General features: G+C 45.4%; 1 protein-coding gene across 1 annotated transcript; it reads left to right on the plus strand.

The window, feature by feature from the left end:
- Positions 1-2979: 2979 nt before the first annotated feature.
- On the plus strand, positions 2980-18681 carry SPATC1L (spermatogenesis and centriole associated 1 like). Its single transcript, XM_008055540.1, has 4 exons — positions 2980-3181; positions 9436-9786; positions 17654-17805; positions 18174-18681. Exons 1-4 carry the CDS (start codon positions 2980-2982, stop codon positions 18498-18500), a joined length of 1032 nt encoding a protein of 343 aa, XP_008053731.1. The 3' UTR covers positions 18501-18681.
- The last annotated feature ends 457 nt before the right edge of the window (positions 18682-19138 follow it).

Here is a 19138-nt window from a genome sequence, read left to right on the forward strand (position 1 = left end):
CTTTCTTGCAGTGTCTGGCCAACTTTTGGTAACAAAATTAACCTTTAAAAGGCCCTGTCCTACAAGGTTTTCTGAGTTTAACCCTGAATACTTTTTCATTTGATCTCTAAGTCATTGTAAAAGGGCCACTGGAGTTTCCTCCTCTTGCTAGATTTTAAAGGCCGTCGAGACATTATGGGATCTTAGGGCTGACTCTCTGATCCCTTTAATCATTAATTCTTTTAAATCTTGCATTTTAACTCTATCTCCTGAGTTGTTGTTATCCCATCTGGGGTCTGTGATTGGACATTTCTGTTTGGCTGGTTGTACTCTTGGCCCTGGGGTATGTTCCTGTTCCCAGATAGACATAGCAGCCCTTTGAATCATTCCCCCTTTTCACCAGTGAATAGAATGTTTAAAACAGACATCACTTCTACCCAGGTATATATACTTTAGGTCCAAGAAACTGGTCAACTTGATCAGCTAATCCTAAAGGATTATTTAATAATGATTTTTTTTTTTGAAATTTCTTACTTCTGTACTACTAAGTGTACTACCAAGGGAACCTCCCTTAGCAGGAACAATTTTGAATCTTTATCTGGACCTTCAGGGGGAAAAGGGAATTTTTTTTATATCCCTTTTGCATTGTTCCAATTCTCTTTTCAAATTAGGATACAGGGATTTAGGGCTTGTGGAGTCTCAGTTTTTGAGTTTCTGATAGATCTGCATCTCCTGTTGCCCCACCCCCGAACCCCCAGATTCCTGGTCTTCTTGGAGGTTATAGTGGAGCGATACAGGAAAGCGGATCCCAAGGTTTCTTTTTCTCTTCTAGAGGTTTGTTCAAAGGGGAAACATAGGAAGGGTTCCTGGAAGCCAACAAAGGGCATAATCCCTTTCTTCAGATGAAACAAAGATCTTATGGTTTACACAGATTACCAAAGTTTGACAAAGTCAGTCCTCATTGGAACCAAATTTCAGCCAAAACACTGAGGACTGGTGAATTGGTTCCTTAGTTTATATAAAGTTTAATTATTTTCTTCTTTCACTTTCCTTTAGTTTTGGAATCATTTTTCCTGTTCTTTAACATTCACCCCAACTGACTATCCAGGAAATTTTAAGGGGGTCCTCTTGACCTCCCTTCCTAGGCCTAGACTGCTTCTTGGTTACCAGGTGAGCTGTGTAGTCTCTGAGTTCCACCTAAAGTGCTCAATCCCCATACTGAGGTTTTTAGCAAGCATTAGGATTCTGAGTTTTTCCCAAAGTGTTCAAACCTCCTTATTGGAGGTTTCTTGGAAACGTTAGGACTCTGAGTTTCTCCTACCTAAAGTGCTCAACCCCCCCACGGCCCTGCATACTGGAGGTTTCTTGCAAGCATTAGGATTTGCTTCATATCTTGAGATACGTCACAGCCACACACACTCAACCTCTGAGAATTTCCCTGATCGCCAAGGCAGTACTTATAGTCCAATTTTCCTACCTTGACTCATGCACAAGGTTACTGGGTTTCCGCGGGTGGTGCCTGCCTGTTCAGCATCTCATCCTCTGAGTCTCAGATAATGGTCTCAGGTTTATCTGCAGAGCAGCAAGAACCAGGATTGCCCCACCAGAGTGAGTCACCTAAAACTGGGTGGGATGCATTTCTCCCTCCAATCCTGGTTCCACAGTTGTAGGTCTTCCTACAATGAGCCCCCATAGCTGATGAGCCCCCGTAGTGGTGGGAGACGGAATCATATTGTCCTTCCTCAGTTTCATCATTCAAGCATGACACAGAGACTCAGAGACTGGGAAAGTGAAGTAGCTTTTTTAATCTTGTTCTTGCAAAACCGGGTGCCTCTCAGGTGAGCAGGTACACTGAGGTAGTTATAGTCAGTGTATTTATGCCTCTAAAGTACAATTCTCTCCCCTGGTTCCCCATTGGCTGAGTACTTCAGAGGTTACATTACTTTTCCAGACATTGCCTAAGCAACAATTTTGTACAAATAAGGTAAAACCCAAGCAGTTTCTACACAAATAAGGTAAAATACATGTTTTTGAATTCTGATCGGGTCTCAATGCCCACCAAAGGAAGTCCGCCAAAAGAAAAAGCCCACTAAGAAAAGGAAGAACCAGGAAGTGTAGTAACAAATCATTTCGAAAATGAATCACCATTTTGTTTCTTACAATGCCAAAATGCTGAAACACTGGCCGAAATCTGTTGGAACCAACATGACTAACGGGAGTCTGCATAGAATGAGCTTGCTGAGGTCACAGCCCAAATTTCCACTGCATGTTTCATCCTAACTCCCACTGAATTGTGCATGTGGGACACATGAAGAAGCATGAAGAAAGAAGTGTGCATGCCTGTTGACGTTCTAGACACCACTTTCCTTCTACCAGTGACCAGCGAATCCCAGAATCTACCACCTGAATCATTTCTAATAAAATTACTGCATTGAAGCCAGCACGAGGAGACAGATTAGAGCTGGACTTACGAGTCAACTTGCAATACAAAGCTTTTCTTTAAAAATCCCAGTGTCATAGTATTGGCTTCTAGCACATGGGGCAGTGACCCCCTTTTGCTCAATCACAATCACACAGTCCAGTCTCAGGAACCTGGCACATGCTGTTCCCACTGCCAGGGCCACCCCCTGTGAGCTGCTCAGATGCCCCGTCTGAATCCACTCTGTCCTTACATCTACCCTCTCTGTGTTCTCGCTGGGCTCATGGGTTCCTCTCACAATATGAGAGGTGTTTGCCTGGGTGCTTTGTGGGCCTAGGGTTCTCTGCTGCAGGCTGGGGCTGAGTCTGCTTTAGATGTTGGACTGGGAGACATTTGTGGGGTGAGGTGGGGTGGAGGTTGGGAGAGTGCCAGTGGGAGGGTGGTACTGCCTCTTTAAGGGCAGCGACATCACAAGGCCTCAGAAGGCCAGGCATGCAGAGCTCTGTAGCCTGGGCTGTTTGTGTAGAATCCAGCTATGGGTTTCCATCTCCATGGGGCAGGCTGAGCATTGAGGACTTGCCATGGCTGAGGGGAGCGAGCTGATGAACAGGCTCATGAGCGAGAATGCAGACCTCAAGAAGCAGGTGCGCCTCATGAAGGAGAACCAGATGCTGAAGAGGCTGCTCAGTGAGAGTTGTCAGGATGGCTATAGCCGCGCAAGCCGCGACCTGCTCTTCCCCAAGGCATCGGCCTACCCTGAGGTCTGCTCACCTGTGAATGGAGGTGAGGCCTAGCAGGGTCCAGCTTGGCTGATGGGGTCACAGGGGCCTGCTCTCCAGGAGTGGAGGTGAGGCCCAGTAGGGTCCAGCCTGACTGACAGGGTTACAGGGTCCCATACCCCTCAAGTGGAAGTGAGGTCCAGCCTGGCTGACGGGGTCATGGGGGCCTGCTCCCCTCAAGTGGGAGGTGAGACTGTCAGCTCAGGACAACAGGACCCATCTTGCTGATGCCAGTGGTCATGGGCACCTTCTGCAACCTCAGGTCTGGGTTAATCAAGACCAAGTTGCTCATTCTGCTGTGTGTCCTCAAGTAAGGCCCTTCTCCTCTCTGGGTCACGAAGTCCACACCTGGAAAGTTGAGTGGTGAGTGGGTCACTTGAGCGGGGACCTATCAGCCACAGTCAGGGAAGTGTCCCACAGGGGTAAAAAAAGAAAGTATGCAGTCTCATGGCCTCGGTTACCAGGTCAGCTCCCCAGGCTAGGCTTGGCTGAAGCAGTTTGCCTGGCTGCATGTGTCTCTCCTCAGGCAGCGGGCAGTGACCATGTACCAGCCGCATACGCTTCATGCCTCTTGTGTCCCCTCCACTCACACGCCATGGGCCAAAGCAAGCCTAGTGCCAAGGGGGAAGTGCCCACTCTAGTGGGAGCGTCTCAAGGTGGTTGAGGTGTGGGTGAGACACTTGTTTTGGAAGGGAGAGAGTGTGGGTCATGACCCATTCACCACATGGTTTTGACTCCAGTTTTCTGTGGCACTTTACAGAAAAAAATAGAATTTGATCACTTTCTGCAAAAGTTGCAGCTTTTTTTTAAAAAAAGGTTTTTGGAAACCTTTCACACATGGGATTTGGGGAATGGTTGGTGGGTGTGACCCTGACCTTTGCTGGGACAGTGGATGGAGCCCTACTCCAGCACTGCTTGGACTGCCAAGGAGGGGACAGGACATGACCAACCTGCCCAGTCCTTGATGATGGAACAGGTAACCTTGCCAGTGCCCAGAAACCCACTATATGCAAGAGCTAGCCACACCTGGAGGTCTAGCTAGCTGCCCACTGAGGGGATGCTCCAGGTCCTGTACTCAGTGTGATCACTTCCCAGAGTCCACCTAGGATGCCTGCCTTCACCCTCAGATGTGTATCCCTCTGGGCAGGCGCAGCATGCAGGGAGGCTTCCGTGGTCAGTAGGCAGGTCCCTGCACCGAGCACGTGGGCCCAAAACCTGATAGTGAGCACATCCTGGGTGCGAGGGGTGCATTGCAGCATTCCAAAGTCTTCAGTGTCCAAGAGACCTTGGCGAGGACGTTGGCAGGAGGAGAGTGCCTTGCCAGGAGGGTGGAGACAGTGTCGCTGCCCACGGCTGTAGAGCCTGATGTCCTCAGAGCCCAACCGTGGGAGGCTCTGGGTTCTGTGTCCCCACCAGCAGCCACTGAGCTCTCCATGCTTGCCACAGGTGTTTGCTGAGGACTGGCACATCATGGGTTGGGTCATGTGCCAAGTCTTCTTCATGGCGACCATAGGCTGGTGTGTTGTGGCCTTGTTCCGAGTCTTGTTGGCATGTGACAGCTGTCAAAATTCGTGTGTTCTATGCTGCATCATTGTCCTTCCTCCCAAGATTTATTTATTTATTTTTTTGAGACAGAGTCTCATTCTGTTGCTCAGGCTGGAGTACAGTGGTGCAGTCATAGGTTACTGCAGCCTCTACCTCCTAGACTCAAGCAATCCTTCCTCCTCAGCCTCCCAAGTAGCTGGGACTACAGGCATGAGCCACTACACCTGCCCCCTATCCAAGGATTCAGTCAGCCTTGGACTGGACGTCAGGGCTCAAAACTGACCATGCGATAAGCTGTGGAGAGAGCATTAGGGCCTCCCTTGTGAGGAGAGGTGTAGACCCTCACTCAGGCCATGTGGACCCTGGAGAGACCCTTGTCCCCTGGCCCCTCTCCCCAAGGGCAGCATGATCAGTATTTTTTCAGGTTTCTCTCTAGAAATGTGTACATCTGTACATCTGTGTATGTTTCTGGCTGTGCTGCTCTGCAATTTGGCTTTCCTGTTGACCATCTATCTCACTGTCACTCCATCACTCTTCTGCAGAACTGTCCAGAGTCAGGGCTGGATCTCCACAAGTGTGGCCAGTGTCCCCCGCTCTTGGGTCACCTCAGGAAGCCCAGGACTTACTGAACATGGGTCTCAGGAAGAGCCCCAGCTTGAGGCCACTATGCCTTCCACTGGCAGCCTTGGAACCCAGCAACAGGACATGGGCCAGGCCCACTGTGGGTCCATACTAGCTTTGGGCCTCTGGCCAGGTGTGTTGGACAATGGATGTGTGTGTGGACAGAGCTATCCTCCAAACTCTATCACTTTAGTGGTGGTGCTTGGGAGCACCTGTGATGCTCTGACCCGAGAGTGTGCTTGGGAGCATGCCCAGGGCTCGGGGACTCTGTGTTCAGGCCTTAGCCCTCAGCATGTGCATATCTTCAAGGGCATTTCGACTGGACACAAACAGCTTTGGCCAGGGGCCGTTCTCCCAGTCAAGAAACAGTCATCAGCAAGGGAAGGAGGGAGCAGGGCATATGTCCTGCATTTACCCCACAAGTTTGAATATCAGTCTAGAGTGCTTGCAAGAAAGTTGAAATTTATAAACAGAATGGAACCACCACACAGCAGTGGTTCGTATGTTTCCAAGAGTCCTAAGAGTCTGTGTTCAAAACAGGATGCGTGCTTTAAAAATCTGTTTTTCTTACTTAGTCAACAACATGTACTCATGGCAAACTTATAAATGCTGCACTGGATATAACATTTAGGGCTCAGCCCATGGCCCTGCTCCCCAAGGGCAGTGTGATTAACATTTTCTCAGATCCTCTCTGGAAACATGATGGAGATACGTGTGTCCATCTGTGTATCTTTCTGGTTGTGCTGCTCCACAATTTGACTTTCCCATAGCCATTCATCTCACTGTCATTTTCATCAGTCCTCTTCTGCAGAACTGCCCAGCATGTTGGGCTCCTTCAGCTGGGACATCACAGCAGGTAGCACCACTTCCCACTCCTGCTGACACACCTGGTGTTGCCGAGGTTGGCCTGCATGCGTACTCTGCGACGCTATGCAGGGGAAATCCTAAATGTGGGTTCCTTGGGCCAGAATCCAAGTGCATTTGAAATGTTGATATAGACTGCCAAATGCACTCCCAAATGCCTCTAGGCCTCACCAATGGAAGAGGAGGGCACTGAGCAGGCATCTTCCCAACATCACAAAAGTCCACATCTGTCCCTGTGAAGCCTTTGGGTCTTCTTGGGGCCGTTTCCCTTGAGGATTTATGAGTGAGTGATGCAGAAGGACCAGAGGGAGCCATCTCCTTGCTCCCTGCCTCAGCTGCTCCATTTCTTGTTTCCTACGGCGCCATCTTGGTCCCTAAGGCACGACTGCGATGCCACTAGATGTCTCCACCTGGGAGCTGTTGCATCACCTGAAAGTATAGCCCACGTTGTTAGCTGCTGGGTCCTCCAGCTGTCTAGTCGACCATTAGTGTTGTTGGTGGAATGGAATGTCATGATTTTAAATTGTTGTCAGTATTCTCTGTGTGCAGTGCTTGGTCACTCTTTCCCTATGACATCATGATCTAAGATCATCCCTGTGTTGTTATAAATATGTTTTAAATGGCTGGGCGATTTTGCAGATTCAAATGAACCACAATGTAATGAACTCTTCTCATGTTTGAAATTAAAGTTCTTTTTCCTCCTGAGGTCAACAACAGTACAAAGTTTGTTTGATTGCTTTTTAATATATAGGGTTTTCCTTTGGATTTATTTTTCTAAAAATAGAATCACTGGTTCAGAACACAGGGCTACATTTTTAAAAATACATTTTTCTATGTATTCTTGGTATGGTATTCTTTCTATGGTATTCTTTTTATTCTTTAACATATCCTTAGCATGATTTTATATGTTAGTTATATTAGGCTATTCTAACTCTTAAGTCTTGTTAGCTATTTCTCATATATACCTTTCACATTTTCTAAGTCTATCAGTTAGTAACTTACATTCCTTGAGTGCTTTGTTATTTGTTGCAATTACTGAAGAACATTCTTTTTCCATTGTGTCTTCAGAGTAATCAGCACTGTTATGTAGGAAAACTGTTGACTTATAAATGTTCATTCCCACATCCAGCCATTTCACTGGGCTGTTTTTATTCTGCTAAGTGTTCCAATTCATTCTCTTACGTTTCCTATGTCTATAGTCGTATTAATTATAAATTGTCATTCTGAATGAATTGCTTCTTATTTCTGTCTTTGTCTTTAAACTCAGAACTGTGGCTCTGACCTTGACTTCTATGTTCCTCTTCCAGGGAAAGTGGAAGAGGGTTTCAACCCATACCATGGGCTTCCTGGCAGGCTATGGGGAGTGACAGCGGCCCCATCTACCAGGGGTGGGGTGGGGTGGGGGGGTGCACAGCCTGGGCACTGAGGAAGAGCCCTTTTAGTTGTTATTTTTTAAGAATAACAAAAAAAGTGAGAGATGGCTCCTTTTGTTTAGTTTTTATGACCCCTTTTCTGTGTTGGTGGAGGTGCCCTCAACTTCTTCCTAGGATCTCTCGTTCCAGGGGTAGCAGCCAGTCTGGCAGCAAATCTGCCTCCTTTGGTCTGCTGCTGACCTGTGTTTGGTTGAGGTTTTGTGTGATTATTTCTGGACTCTGTTCCTACATGGGCCTGGGCAACAGTTTTCTTTCTGGGGGTTATCTTTGTAGGAATTTGCTATCAGAGTTTGACAAATTTTGAACCTTAGCTGAGCATCTTTTACTTTTATTTAGTGTTCCAACCTTGTTTAGATGATGTAGGAATTGTGAATTGTTTGGGAACTTGACAGAATTCACTCACAGACCACCTAGGCCTACAGTCTTTGGGGGAATAATTATTTTTTAACTTTTAGATTTTTCTTGTTTATTGATTCATTTAGGTTTTCTACTTTTTTTTTTGAGTCAAAGTCTCACTTTGTTACCCAGGCTGGTCTTGAACACCTGGGCTCAAGCAATCCTCCTGACTTGACCTTCCAAAGTGCTGGGATTACAGGCATGAGCCACCACATCCAACCAGGTTTTCTACTTCTTATTGAGTCATTTAAAAGTAATTTCTCAGAAGATATCTCCTTTTATTTAAATGTTTAATTAACACACAGTTGTATGTATGTATGATATTCTTAGGGTTTTTTGTTTTGTTTTGTTTTAGAATTTAGACATTTGATATAAATAATAGTCTTTGTAATTTAGAAAGCATCTGGGGTGGAAAGCTGTGAAGCCCTCAAGGACTAACCAGCCTTCCACATGGACAAGAAGCAGGACACATACTGGTGACTTTTCTTTATTGAACATTGTTTTTTCTTAGAAGACTAGTTGGACTAGACTAGTTGGTTCCTTTGTAAGCACATTTTAAGTTATAATTTTTTGATACGGCTTTAAACATGGTTTCTCAAATATGTGTTTGTTTTATTACTAAGAGAATAAACTCATGACATGGGATAGAAAAGAAATTCATAAACCGTAAAAGAATAGATAATTTAAATATGACCTGGGATTAGGGAAATGCCACATGAACTCATCAGCTTGGTCTGGGAATGCCAAGTTCTGGTGAAGGTTTGGGATCAGGATCTGTTGGTTATGATGTGGTAAGCAAAGAGTTGAACATGCTTGAGTTCAGCTGCAGCCCACAGAGGATGGTCACTGAACAAGGAGGTTGGTCACAGCTTCGCTTTACAGTAAAACCTGGGAACAGCCCATGTCCATCAATAAGGCAATGAATAGAATATATATGTGTGTGTGCTCATGTGCACACATGGGCCAGGAAACGCTGACTGGAGCCAAGTAGCTTCCAAATGATTCAACCTGGATAAATCTCAAAAAGGTAATGCTGCAGCAAAAAACTATGTTTCAGAATAAAATGTGTAGGATGATAGCATTTATGTAATTTTTAAAAAGCATAGTGAAATCATTCTGCAGTGGGAGGAAGCACATGGAGGCATGCTCTCTTACTGTGCCCACAAACAGAGGTGAGTGCTCTCCCAGGCAGAGCAGGCGCCCACAGTCCTTTCACTGTGCCCAGCACCTCCTCCCTCACTTGAGGCCAGGGGAGAAGAAGGAGGGCTCTGGGAAATGCCAGCAGGTGTCAGAGCTTAGAGTAGGTACATGAGGGTTCATTAATGAATTCTCTACATTTCCCGGGGATGTTTTAGGAGCATCAGCTTGTGACTTCTCTTTCTTTTCTTCCCCACCCCAGTTTCAGATTTCGGAAGGTTCACCAATGTCCATGACACACCCTCACAGCTGCAGACGTCCTCCCTGGAAGACTTGCTGTGCTCACACGCCCCCCTCTCCAGCGAGGATGACACCTCCCCAGGCTGCGCAACCCCTTCCCAGGTACCCTTCAAGGCCTTCCTCAGCTCCCCAGAGCTGCGCACCCCCCGAGGTGCCGACAGGAAATTGTCCCCACTCCCGAGCCCCTTGCAGGACTCACTGGTGGACAAGAGCCTGCTGGAGCCTAGGGAGACGGTCCGGCCTAAGAAGGTGTGCTTCTCAGAGAGCAGCCTACCCACTGGGGACAGGACCAGGAGGAGCTACTACCTTAACGGTATGTCAGGGTACAGGGGAGGCCCCTGGGTTGGCCCTAGGGTGCAGGCAGGTAGTTGTGGGGGAAGGTGCATCTGGGTGCCACATTTGGCCCAGGTTCTCAATGTAGCGATACAGAGGGAGGAGAGCCAGGCGGGGAGACTGGGGTCCAGGACTGCATCTGTCCTAACATTTTGCTCTTTAAAAAAAAAATGGGTTGCTTATCTTCCTCTTGTGGAGTTGTGACTTCTTTATGTATTCCGGATACAAGCCCTTTTTTGGGCATACATACTGCAGATATGATCTCCCAGTCTGTGGCTTTTCCACTTTCTTTTTTCTTTCTTTTCTTTCTCTCTTTCTTCTTTCTTTCTTTCTTTCTTTCTTTCTTTCTTTCTTTCTTTCTTTTCTTTCTCTTTCTTTCTTTCTTTCTTTTTCTTTCTTTCTTTTCTTTTTCTTTCTTTCTCTCTTTCTTTTCTTTCTTTCTTTCTTTCTTTCTTTCTTTCTTTCTTTCTTTCTTTCTTTCTTTCTTTCTTTCTTTCTTTTTTGTACTTCAGTATACCTCTTATTTATTTATTTAGAGTCAGAGTCTCACTCTGTCGCCCAGGCTGGAGTGCTCCATTTTCATAATAATGTTTTTTGATGAACAAAACTGTTCAATTTGATGAAGTCCAGTGTATTGATTTTTAAAAATTTTTTATTTCATGTATTTGTGTTCAGTGTAAGAAATCTTAGCCGGGCTCGGTGGCTCAGCCTGTAATCCCACGCTTTGGGAGGCTGAGGTGAGTGGATTGCCTGAGCCCACGGGTTCGAGACTCGCCTGGGCAACTTGGCAAGACCTCATCTCTACAATAAATCAAAAATTAGCCGGGCGTGGTAGCACGCGCCTGTAGTTCCAGTTACTTGGAAGGCTGAGTGGAAGGATCGCTGGAGCCCAGCAGGTCGAGGCTGCGGGGGCCACGAGCGTGCCACTGCACTCCAGTCTGGGTGACAGAGTGAGACTCCAACTCAAAAAAAAAAAGAAATCTTTGCCAAACCTGAGGTCAGAAAGATCCTCTCCTATGTGTTCTTTTATAGTTTTAAGTTTTAGGTGTAGGCCTCTGATAAATTCCAAGTTAATTTTTATATATGGTGTGAGGTTTGCATGTAGATATCCACTTCTTCCAGCACCTGTGCTTGAAAAGGTTATCCTTTCCCCATGGAATTGCCTTGGCACCTTTGTCAAAAATCAATTATCCATCTGTGTATGAGGCTATTTCTGGATTTTCCTTATGGTTCTATTTACTTATCTGTCTATATTGATTTTGGTACACACTGTATTGAATGACTGTAATCTTTAAATTACTATATAAATCAGGTAGTTTAAGCTATCCAACTTTGTCCTTCTTTTTCAAAGTTTTTCTGGCTATTTTAGGTCCTTTGTATTTCCATTAAAATTTGTGAATCAACTTGTTTATTTCTACAAGAAAGCTTGCTGGAAGCCGGGCTCCGTGGCTCAGCCTGTAATCCCGTGCCTTTGGGAGGCTGAGGTGAGTGGATTGCCTGAGCCCGCGGCTTCGAGACCTGCCTGGGCAACTTGGCGAGACCTCATCTCTACAATAAAGCAAAAACTAGCTGGGCATGGTAGTGCGTGCCTGTAATTCCGGCTTCTCGGAAGGCTGAGGCGGAAGGATCGCCGGAGCTGGAGCCCAGCAGGTAGAGGCTGTGGTGGCCGGGAGTGGTCACTATTGCACTCCAGTCTGGGCGACAGAATGAAACTCCAACTCAAAAAAAAAAGCTTACTGGAATATTGAGATTTTCCTGGGTCTACAGATCAGTTAGATCAATGACACCTTAACAACATTGGATCTTTTGATGACTACTGGATATGTCTGTTTATCTAGGCCTCTAACAATTTTTCTCTGCAATGTTTTATAGTTTTCCATGTACAAGTCTTGTACATTTTTGTTGTACATTTTTGTCAAATTTACCACTTAGAAGCTTATGTTTATGATGCTGTACTAAATCATACTGTCTTATCAATATCAATTTCTGACACCAGAAGTTTCTTTTATTTTTCCCCCACCGCCTACCCCCTCTTTGTTTCTAGTATATAGTAAGACAGTTGATTTTTGTACATTGGTCCCTCTGATGGTTGATTTTATGTCTCAATTTGACTAGGCCACAAGGGCACCCAGATATTTGGTCACACATTCTGGGTGTATCTGTGAGGGTGTTTTTGTATGAGATTAACATTTAACTTGGTAGACTGAATAAAGCAGATTGCCCTCCCCTAATGTGGGTGGGTCTCATCCACTCAGTGGAAGGCTTAAATAAAAGGCTGACCCTCCTATAAGTAAGAAAGAATTCCTTTTGCCTGACTGCTTTTGTACATGAACAGAAACATTGGCTCTTCCTTATTCTCAAGCCTTCTAGCCTTCGCACAGGAACTACACCATAGACTCTCCTGAATCTCCAGCTTCCCAACTGCAGATCTTGGTACTTTTTAGCCTCTATAACTGTGTGAGCTATTCCTTGTATAGGTCTTTTTACACACACACACACACACACACACACACACACACACACACACACAAAATCTATTGGTTGTATTGGTTGTGTTTCTATGGAGAACCCTAACTAATACAACCTTATAGCTTGCAACCTAAATTCATTTATTTATTCTAGCAGTATTTTTGTGGATTTAAGATTTTCTAAATGGACTATTATGTTGTTTATGAATAAAGATAAGTTTATTGTTTCATTTCCAACTTGTATGCCTTTTCTTTATTTTTTTTTCCTCTTATTGTACTGACTAGACCCTCTAGAACAATGTTGAATAGAAGTGGTGATGGTGGGCATCCTTGTCTTTTCCTGATTTAGGAGGAAAAGCTTTTCCTGATTCAGGGTGAAAGCTTTCCGTCGCCTTTAAGTATGATGTTAGCTAAGGCTTTTGTAGCACCCTTCATCAGATTGAATAAGTTCTCTTCAATTTCTAGTTTATCATGAACAGATGTTGGATTTTATCAAATGCCTTTTATGCATCTACTGAGATTAGCACTTGGTTGTCATTTGTAATCCATTATTATGATAAGTCACATTGATTGATTTTTGAATTTGTCAAACCAAATGTCTATTCCTGAGATGAACCCCATTTGGTCATGATATATTATATTTTTTTGTACTGTTAGATTCAATCTGATAAAATTTTGTTAAGAATTTGTGCTATGAGGGATATTGCTTTGTAGTTTTCTTGTAATGTCATTCTTTGTTTTTGGTATCAGGTTTAATGTTGGCCTGAAAGAATGAGGTAGAGGTAGAAAGTGCTCCTTCCTCTTCAGTTATCTAGAAGAGTTTGTGTTAAATTGGTATTTATTCCTTAATGTTTGGTAAAACTCACCAGTGAAATTATTTGAGCCTTGAATTTTTCCTTCAGGAATGTTTTTACTCCCTACAACTTTCATGTTATGGATATATTGACTAAAATTAAAGCTGTTGTGGCAGAAATAATTTATAAAGGTTTACTGGAAGCTAAATGTGAGAATCTGGGAAGACACATCAACAAAGTTGGGCATGTTCTAGAGTCTGCTATAAGCTGGAGGGTTCTTATGGAAAAGTTTAGGAGAAGGAAGGGGCTCCTCACATTGGAGTTGACCTTTTTCATTTGAAGGTACAGTACAGAGGTTGCAATCACTGGACGCAGATTACACCACACAGGCTAAAAATGTCTCTATGCAAAACAGTCAGTAAAACTTTTGATTCAGAAACAAATCAATATCCCTTTCAGTATCAGAAGGTTATTCATTAATTAGTGTATCAATAATTTGAGAGAACTCATAAGATTCTTTACTCAAGGACAATATATTGCCACTAATTTCTGATAGTGGTGATTTTTGTCTTTTCTTTTTTTCCCTAAGTTTAGCTAGAGGTTTATCAATTGTATTGACTTTTTTTCTTTGAAGAATAGGTTTGTGACTGGATCTTAGAGGGCCCAGGTTGGACTAGAAATGACTTCTAGAACATCTCAGGTATAGCATGTTTCATCTGCCTAATTTATGATTTAGAAAGGGAGGTATGGGGGAAAGAACTTGATTCCCGGTGAGAGAAATGCACTAGGAAAGAAATACATTGAAAACTACAAAAGATTGTTGGAAGAAATTAAAGAAGACTTAAATAAATAGAAAAATATCTGTAAGCATGAATTGGAAGACTTTATATTGCCCAATAATCAATAGTTTTGATAGATATCGTATTGATCTATAGAATCCCAGCTGGCTCCTTTGCAGAAATTGACAAGCTGAAACTTAAATTCATATGGAAATGCAAGGGACCCAGAATAGGTAAAGCAATCTTGAAAAAGAAGAATGAAATTGAAAGACTAACACTTCCCAGTTTTGAAACTTATTATAAAACTTATGACCATCAAGATTGAGTGGTACTGCCATAATAGACATACAGACTCATGGAGTAGAACCGAATATAGAAATAAACCCATATTGCATGGTTTTTGACAGGAGTATCATGACAATTCAATGGAGACAGAATAGTCTTTAAAAACAGGTGCTGGGACAAGTGAATGTCCACATGCAAAAGAGTGAAGTTGAATTCTTACTTTATACTATGTACAAAAACTAACTCAAAATGGCCCAAACACTTAAGAGATATATAAAAGAGCCGAGGCCATAAAATTCTTAGAAGAAAACATAGGGTTAAATCTTCATGACCTTGGATTTGGCAATGGATTCCTGGATATGACACTAAAAGCATGAGCAGCAAAAGAAAAATAGGTAAATTGGACTTTATCAAAAGTAAAAAAGTTTGTGCTTCAAAGGACAATATCTATGTTAGGTTAATATATATATATATATAGATCCCAGTGAGGTCTTCAAATGTTAGGTTAAAAGAGCCAGGGTGGAGTTGTGCAATCTGGTGCCGTGTGAAAGATGCAAATAATTGCACAAGGATTAGGTTAGAAAAAGTTTATTTAGAAGGTAAATAAGATTGAAGAGAGGGCCGAGCACTGAAGAAGTGTTTGGCACTGCATGTTTGAAGCTGGGTGCTTATAAGGCTTCCTAGCAAGGCTGGAAACAGGAGTATTCTTGTGAATGTAACAAGGTGGAGGAGAGGGAGGGAAGTACTGTTGTCACAGCTATTAGCTATTCATGAAGGCAGCAGCTAGATAGTTGATTACCTAAGTAGGGAGAGTAGCCCAAGGTCTAAAACAAAAGTTTCAAGGCACAAATGTTAAGCTTTGAATATCCTTGGATTTAGGGAACAGAAAGACATTTAGCTGGGAGTGTGTTGTTCATGGGAAGATTGTAGGAGGGCTGGAGTCATTATAACAGTTCATTTCTTTTATCTCAGTGTCCCTATGGTTTGTCATGCAAGATAGCTAGAAACTCATCCTTGGAGCAAGATGTTAATTATAAAATCCTAATGCCCGTTACTAGGGGAGGTTATAGTTTTACTAGTTTTACTCATTGATGACTTTAAACATTGGAGTTAATTAAACTTACTTCAGAGCAATAGAATTAGCAGAGTCAATTACATAATAAAATATTATTTGCTAAAGTATATCACTAATTGGTAATTATAACACAACAAAGATTGAAGCCAACACCCAGCTGCCTGCCCGCAATGGCCGAGGTGACCCTGTTTTGGCATTTCACTCTTTCAATCAAGGAAGTGAAAAGTTGACCTACAGAAGGAAGAAAACATTTGTAAATCATGCACTTGATATGGTACTAGTATCCAGAATATTTAAGAATTCGTAACTCAACAATTAAAAAAAAGCAACCCAATTAAAAATGAGTAAAGGACTCATTTGAATAGATATTTCTCCAAAGAAGATACAGTATATAAATAGCCAATAAGCTCACAAAGAGATGCTCAACATCACTAGTCATCAGTAAATCCAGTGACAGACCATTTTCCATCCACCAGGAGGGCTTTAATTTAAAAAATGGCCGGCACCATGTGCTGTAAGGTGGAGAACTTGGAGCATGTACTGCTGATGGGAGTGTTAAAGTGATACAGCCACTTAAGAAGAAAGTTAAACATAACCACTATATGGCCAAGCAATTCCATCCCTAGGTGCAGAGAATTGAAAACGACACAGCCACACAAAAGCTTTTACATGAATGTTCATAGCACCCTTATTCATAACACCCCCAAATGAAAAACTCAAACGTCCATCAGTTGATGGATGGAGAAATATGATATATTCATGCAATAGAATAAAAGGGAACAAGAAAAACATTCCTCCCCTAGAATAGGCCATAGGTTCCCTCAGCCTTTAAAAGGTTTACATTCACCCCATAGGGGGAGAAAGGAGTTGCCTCTCTTAAGTTTCCCAGGAAAACTCTCTAAGAACAGGGTGAGGAGAGAAAAGGTGTCTTGCCCTTCGGTACCCAAAAGTCCAAAAGTTCAGTTTTCTTGGCTTTTGTTGTTGTTGTTGAGTCAGAGTCTCACTCTGTCTCCCAGTCTGGAATGCAGCAGCACGATTCTGGCTCACCGCAGTCTCCTCCTGGGCTCAGCTGATTCTTCTGCCTTAGCCTCCCAAGTAGCTGGGACTACAGGTGAGCACCATCACGCCTGCCTTGTTTGTTTATATTTTGTGGAGACAAGGTCTTACTATGTTGCCTAGACTGGTCTTGATCTGGGTTCAAATGATTTTCCCACCTTGGACTCCCAAAGTACTGGGACTACAGTTGTGAGCCACTGTGCCTGGCCCATTTTCTTTGAGATTTGTAGCTACCTCGACAGTGGGGGAGGGGAGGAGCCGCACCTTTTGGTGGCAGAGTAACCCTGGGGGCAGTGGATCTATCCCGCCCCCCACTTTTTTGTTTGAGTTGGAGTCTCACTCTGTCACCCAGGCTGGAGTGCAGTGGCGGTGAGTGTGTCGACCTGCTGGGCTCAGGTGATACTTCCACCGCAGCCCACCACGCCCGGCTAATTTTTTTTTTAATATATTTTTTATTTTAAAATTGTGGGGGTACAGTTAAGGGTTAGGTGTACAAATATGCATTGTGCAGGTATCCTTGTTGATGAGGTATGCCCCCCCAGTCCCCAAACAGATATTGACTACCGTTAATCCCACCTCCCTTCCCCTCCTTGCCCCACCCATAGTTTCCCTCATCTTCGACAAAGCCTCCACCACCCACCACTGGGGAGAGGAGAACCTATTCAGTAAATGGTGCTGGGAAAACTGGCTGACCACATGCAGAAGATTCAAACGGGGCCCCTTTCTATCCCCAAACACAAAAATTAACTCTAAATGGATCAGAGACCTAAATGTAAAACCTCAAACCATAATAACTTTAGAAAATGCAGGACCCTTATGGAAGTTGGAACTGGCATCCCATTCCTGAAACAAACCCGATATGCACATAAGAGATAAGATAGACAAGTGGGACCTTATGAAACTGACAAGCTTCTGCAAAGCCAAAGAAACCACCAAGAGAGCAGGGAGACAACCCGCAGACTAGGAGAAAGTATTTACCAGCTCCATGTCTGACAAAAGCTGAAAAGAAAAAACAAACAACCCCATTACAAAGTGGCAAAAGACACTTCTCAAAAGAAGACATACGAGCGGCCAACAGATACATGAAGATATGTTCAACCTCACTAGTCATCAAGGCGATGCAAATTAAAACTACACTGAGATACCACCTAACTCCAGTCAGAATGGCCATTATCAATAATTTTTGTATTTGTTGTAGAGACGAGGTCTTGCCATGTGGCCCAGGCTGGTTTAGAAACCCTGAGTTCAACCAATTCTCTCTCCTCCGCCTCCCAAATTGCTGTGATTACAAGTGTGAGCCACCGCATCCACCCCTGATCTGTTCCCTTAAAAAGGTTTGGTGTGCTACAGGGTCAGCTGCCCTGACCCGGCCTCTTCCCCTCTCTCGCAGAGATCCAGAGCTTCGCGGGCGCTGAGAAGGACGCGCGCGTGGTGGGCGAGATCGCATTCCAGCTGGATCGCCGCATCCTGGCTTACGTCTTCCCGGGTGTGACGCGGCTCTATGGCTTCACCGTGTCCAACATCCCCGAGAAGATCAAGCAGGTGCGCGGGCGAGACCGCGCTACCCTTGGGAAGGGGGAGGGGAAGAGAAAGGGGATGCGGAAGGGGCTCCTGCTCTACCACAGGCGTCCGCGGGTGTGGCGGGTCTGGGCCCTCAGGAGTGTCCGCAGCCCACGTCCAAGGCGCGGGGAGTCCTTCGTCTCCACCTCGTGCCTGATCAGTCCCGGGCGCCGGTCCTTGAAAGGCACCAGAGGTCCCGGCTTCGGTTCCCAACACTGTCTGCCGGAGGGAAATGGGGATGAGGTGCGCCGGGCAGGGCCGTGCAGGATTGGGTCTGGGCGTCGGTTTCCTGGTCTAAACCCGAGCCCGCCCTGATATCCCACTCCGCCCCTCCCACCCCCGCCCCGCAGACGTCCATCAAGTCCCTGGACGGCTCAGTGGACGAGCAGAAGCTGCGAGCGCTGACTCACCGCTACCTGACGCTGTCCGCGCGCCTGGAGAAGCTGGGCTACAACCGCGACGTGCATCCAGTGTTCAGCGAGTTTCTTATCAACACCTACGGCATCCTCAAGCAGCGGCCCGACCTGCGAGCCAACCCGCTGCACAGCAGTCCCGCCGCGCTGCGCAAGCTGGTCATCGACGTGGTGCCGCCCAAGTTCCTGGGCGACTCGCTGCTGCTGCTCAACTGCCTGTGCGAGCTCTCCAAAGAGGACAGCAAGCCGCTCTTCGCCTGGTGAGCCGCCTGCGCCGCCTTTCCTGAATAAACGTGTTTGTACCAAACCTGGGGGCGCGCTGCCTCCTGCGTCCGCCCGGAGGGGCAGGGCCGCTGCGCACCGGGACCGGCGCCTCCCCCTGCGCCGCCTCAACCCGCCGCCCACGCCGCGGAGCACTTGTTGCACTTTATTAAAGTCGTCTGTTCACTTGTCTGCCTTCACCTGGCTCTTTGAGGGCGTGGCGGGCGCCTCGGTCACTGCTCACGGCTCACCGCAGGAGGTGCCAGTTCCAGTTGGCGGAATGAAGCTGTGGACGGAGCCCGAGGGGCAGGGCCGGGAGCTGGGCCCCCAGCCTCAGCACGCCGCCCACCTGCCTTCCCCCAGAGGGTACAGGCTGCATCCACAGAAGTCCCTCCCAGTTTGGGTTTCCTCAAATGCAGCGCTTGTGGCAAGGATTGAGTTCTGGCATCCAGGCTCTGTGCAAAGTGAAAACCTACCCCTTGTTCAGAAACCACGAATTTCAATACTGCAACGACAGAGCATTAAACCCAGCTGGATTGCTGTGCACCAGAGCAGACGGCTCTGCCCAAGGCAGGCCGGCTATCCGGGAGATGACTCATGAAACTGGAGCATCACAGGGCAGGGGAAGCCCCTCTGTGGTG

The sequence above is a fragment of the Carlito syrichta genome, unplaced genomic scaffold (genome assembly GCF_000164805.1).
Source record: "Carlito syrichta isolate Samal-C Ts95f unplaced genomic scaffold, Tarsius_syrichta-2.0.1 Scaffold301878, whole genome shotgun sequence".
Taxonomy (NCBI): domain Eukaryota; kingdom Metazoa; phylum Chordata; class Mammalia; order Primates; family Tarsiidae; genus Carlito; species Carlito syrichta.